The sequence below is a fragment of the Penaeus japonicus genome, unplaced genomic scaffold (assembly GCF_977035675.1).
Source record: "Penaeus japonicus unplaced genomic scaffold, GWHDUDI00000001_assembly GWHDUDI00000025, whole genome shotgun sequence".
Classification (NCBI taxonomy): Eukaryota; Metazoa; Arthropoda; class Malacostraca; order Decapoda; family Penaeidae; genus Penaeus; species Penaeus japonicus.
In genome coordinates, this window is record NW_028234427.1 from 5,921,804 (window position 1) to 5,924,303 (window position 2,500).

Consider the following 2,500-nt stretch of genomic DNA (forward strand, 5'->3'; position numbering starts at 1 on the left):
ATATTATATATATATATATATATATATATATATATATAGTGTATATTATTTGTATATCTAACTATCTATCTATTATCTATCTATATAATATATTTATTATATATACTATAATATATATATATATATATATATTTATATATATCTGTGTGTGTGTATGTGTGTGTGTGTGTGTGTGTGTGTGTGTGTGTGTGTGTGTGTACATGTGTGTGTGTGCTGGAAAGGAAAATTCGACTCTTATACGAACATACGAAGGGAAGCATATCCACGTTAACAGCATCAAAGTGAAACAGAATACGGAGGAAAAATATGATTTCAATTTCATATTCCTCATCGTAAGAATCTTCAGACTTTTAAAATGTAAATCTAGGCCCCTACTGCAGAGCTAGCTGTCCCCCGCTCACCTGTAGCGTGCAGGTGAGGGTGAAGGTGAGGATATCGTCTCGGCGTTCGCGGTCGAGTGGGCTGGACGGCGTTATCACCAGCTGGTTCGACTTGGTGACCAGTTCGGGCGGACCGCTGTCGAGATCTGCAACAGAGGGAAAAGGCGGTTGCAATGCCGTGGCACTGGCGGGGCTGAAAATGCCGATGATGGCCGAGGAAGTAGAAGAAAAGGATAAAGCTAGATGAGAGAGGACTGGAGAAATGAATGAATGAATGAATGGATAGATAGATAAACAGGTCACGCAGAGCTATTCACATTAGGAACTGTACATCTCAGCCTAAAGAGGAAGATGTTGCATAAAAAGAAGAGAGAAAAAATAGTTGATTACAACATACGTGAGGAAAGCATGTTTACGTATAGCTAAAAAAAAAGAAAAAAAAGAAAAAAAATCCGGAGGCTACCATTCACATCAGTTTTAGCGACGTGGAAATAACGCCTCACTTATTGGTAACACTCGAATGACGCCTTATTCACAAGTGACACTCGAATATCGCCACATTCGCAGGTGATACTCGAATATCGCCACATTCGCAGGTGATACTCGAATATCGCCCCATTCGCAGGTGATACTCGAATATCGCCACATTCGCAGGTGATACTCGAATATCGCCCCATTCGCAGGTGATACTCGAATATCGCCACATTCGCAGGTGATACTCGAATATCGCCACATTCGCAGGTGATACTCGAATACCGCCACATTCACAGGTGACACTTGTAGCTCCTGACCTTTCATAGTGAGGGTGTAATTGGCCCTCAGATTGGGGCAGAGAACGGAGAGCCTCGGGAGTGCGAGGAGAGGCGAAGGCTTCCTGTTCTCCCATTGGTGAAGGACAATGTCTTCGACGGGCAACATGCACGCTTGCTGTCCAGGAAGAAAAAAAAAAAAGCGTGGGTTAGTAAAAGAAAAAAAAGAAAAAAAAATAGAAAAGAAATACATTGTTAATCGAAAAAAAAGAAAAGGAAAGAAACAAGAATAAAAAAATACATTTAGCAATAACGTAAGTTCATAATTTTGTCTGTTTTTTTGAGATAGGTTTCAGAAAAAAAAGTGTTTCTAGGTAATGTTTACCACCCTATGGTAGTTTGAATAAAAAGTGGCATGCTGAGACACTCATACACGAAGTTGAAGGAAGAAAAATAGAAAGAGAGAGAGATAGATAATGAGAGATAAAAGAGGAGGAGGGTAGAGAAAATGTGACAAAGATAAGAGACAGATAAATAGAATGATGGAAACAGAGAAAGGCCGAAAGGGGCCCATTTAGCAACTGACAATTTTCATAGCCATCTTGAAGCCCAAATACATTGCGAAGAGCACTTATGCAGCCTAACAGGGGCTATTAACGTTTTCTAGTATCAGTCCTGCTAAGAAGTTTGCATGTGCTCTGTCTCCTAACCCTCTCCGTTGCCTTGTCTCTGTCCTCCCTCTATCTACCTCTTATTAAAGACATCTGCATTATCTGTCCCTTGCAAAGGCTCTTCCAATCGTGTCTTTGCAGTGTTGACTCTGCCATCGTTATCATTAAAGATAATCTTAAGTGTCACTACTATCGTTATCATATTCCTTACCTTTTATATCAGCCTTGCTATCAATAAGTTATTGTTGCTTTTATTGTCGTTGTTATTACCACTATCACTGTTATTGTAATTAGATTTGCCATCATTATTATCATTATCTTTATTGTCATTATCATTGTAATTATTCTCATCATTATTACTCTCCCTGTTATCATCCTTCTCATTAACATTACCACTATCCCCATTGTCATAATTATTGTCATCATCCACATCATCATTAGAATCGTTATCATTATAACTGTTATAATCATTACTATCATTATCATTATTATCATCATAATAATGATTATCATTAACATTTGGATTATTATCACTAATACTATAATCGCTATTATCATCATTACCATTGTCATTATTACCATTAATATCATAATTGTTACAACTCTTTCTAAGGGATGGAAAGAGGAAAGAGGAAAGCAGAGAGTGCAGAGAATTTTTTCAAGCAAGCCAAGAGGACGGCCACATCCTACAGTGCCATGA

At 38.2% G+C, this 2,500-nt stretch overlaps 1 protein-coding gene across 1 annotated transcript in view; it reads right to left on the reverse strand.

Annotated features, from left to right (window-relative positions):
* Positions 1 to 2,500, reverse strand: part of Ret (protein kinase receptor Ret oncogene) — a 228,193-nt gene that overhangs the window by 45,336 nt on the left and 180,357 nt on the right. The window contains exons 5-6 of the mRNA XM_086551306.1: positions 1,172 to 1,307; positions 402 to 526 (exon numbers count right to left, since the gene is read on the reverse strand). Coding sequence (XP_086407432.1) covers positions 402 to 526; positions 1,172 to 1,307 — 261 coding nt within the window. The remainder of the gene's footprint in view (positions 1 to 401; positions 527 to 1,171; positions 1,308 to 2,500) is intronic.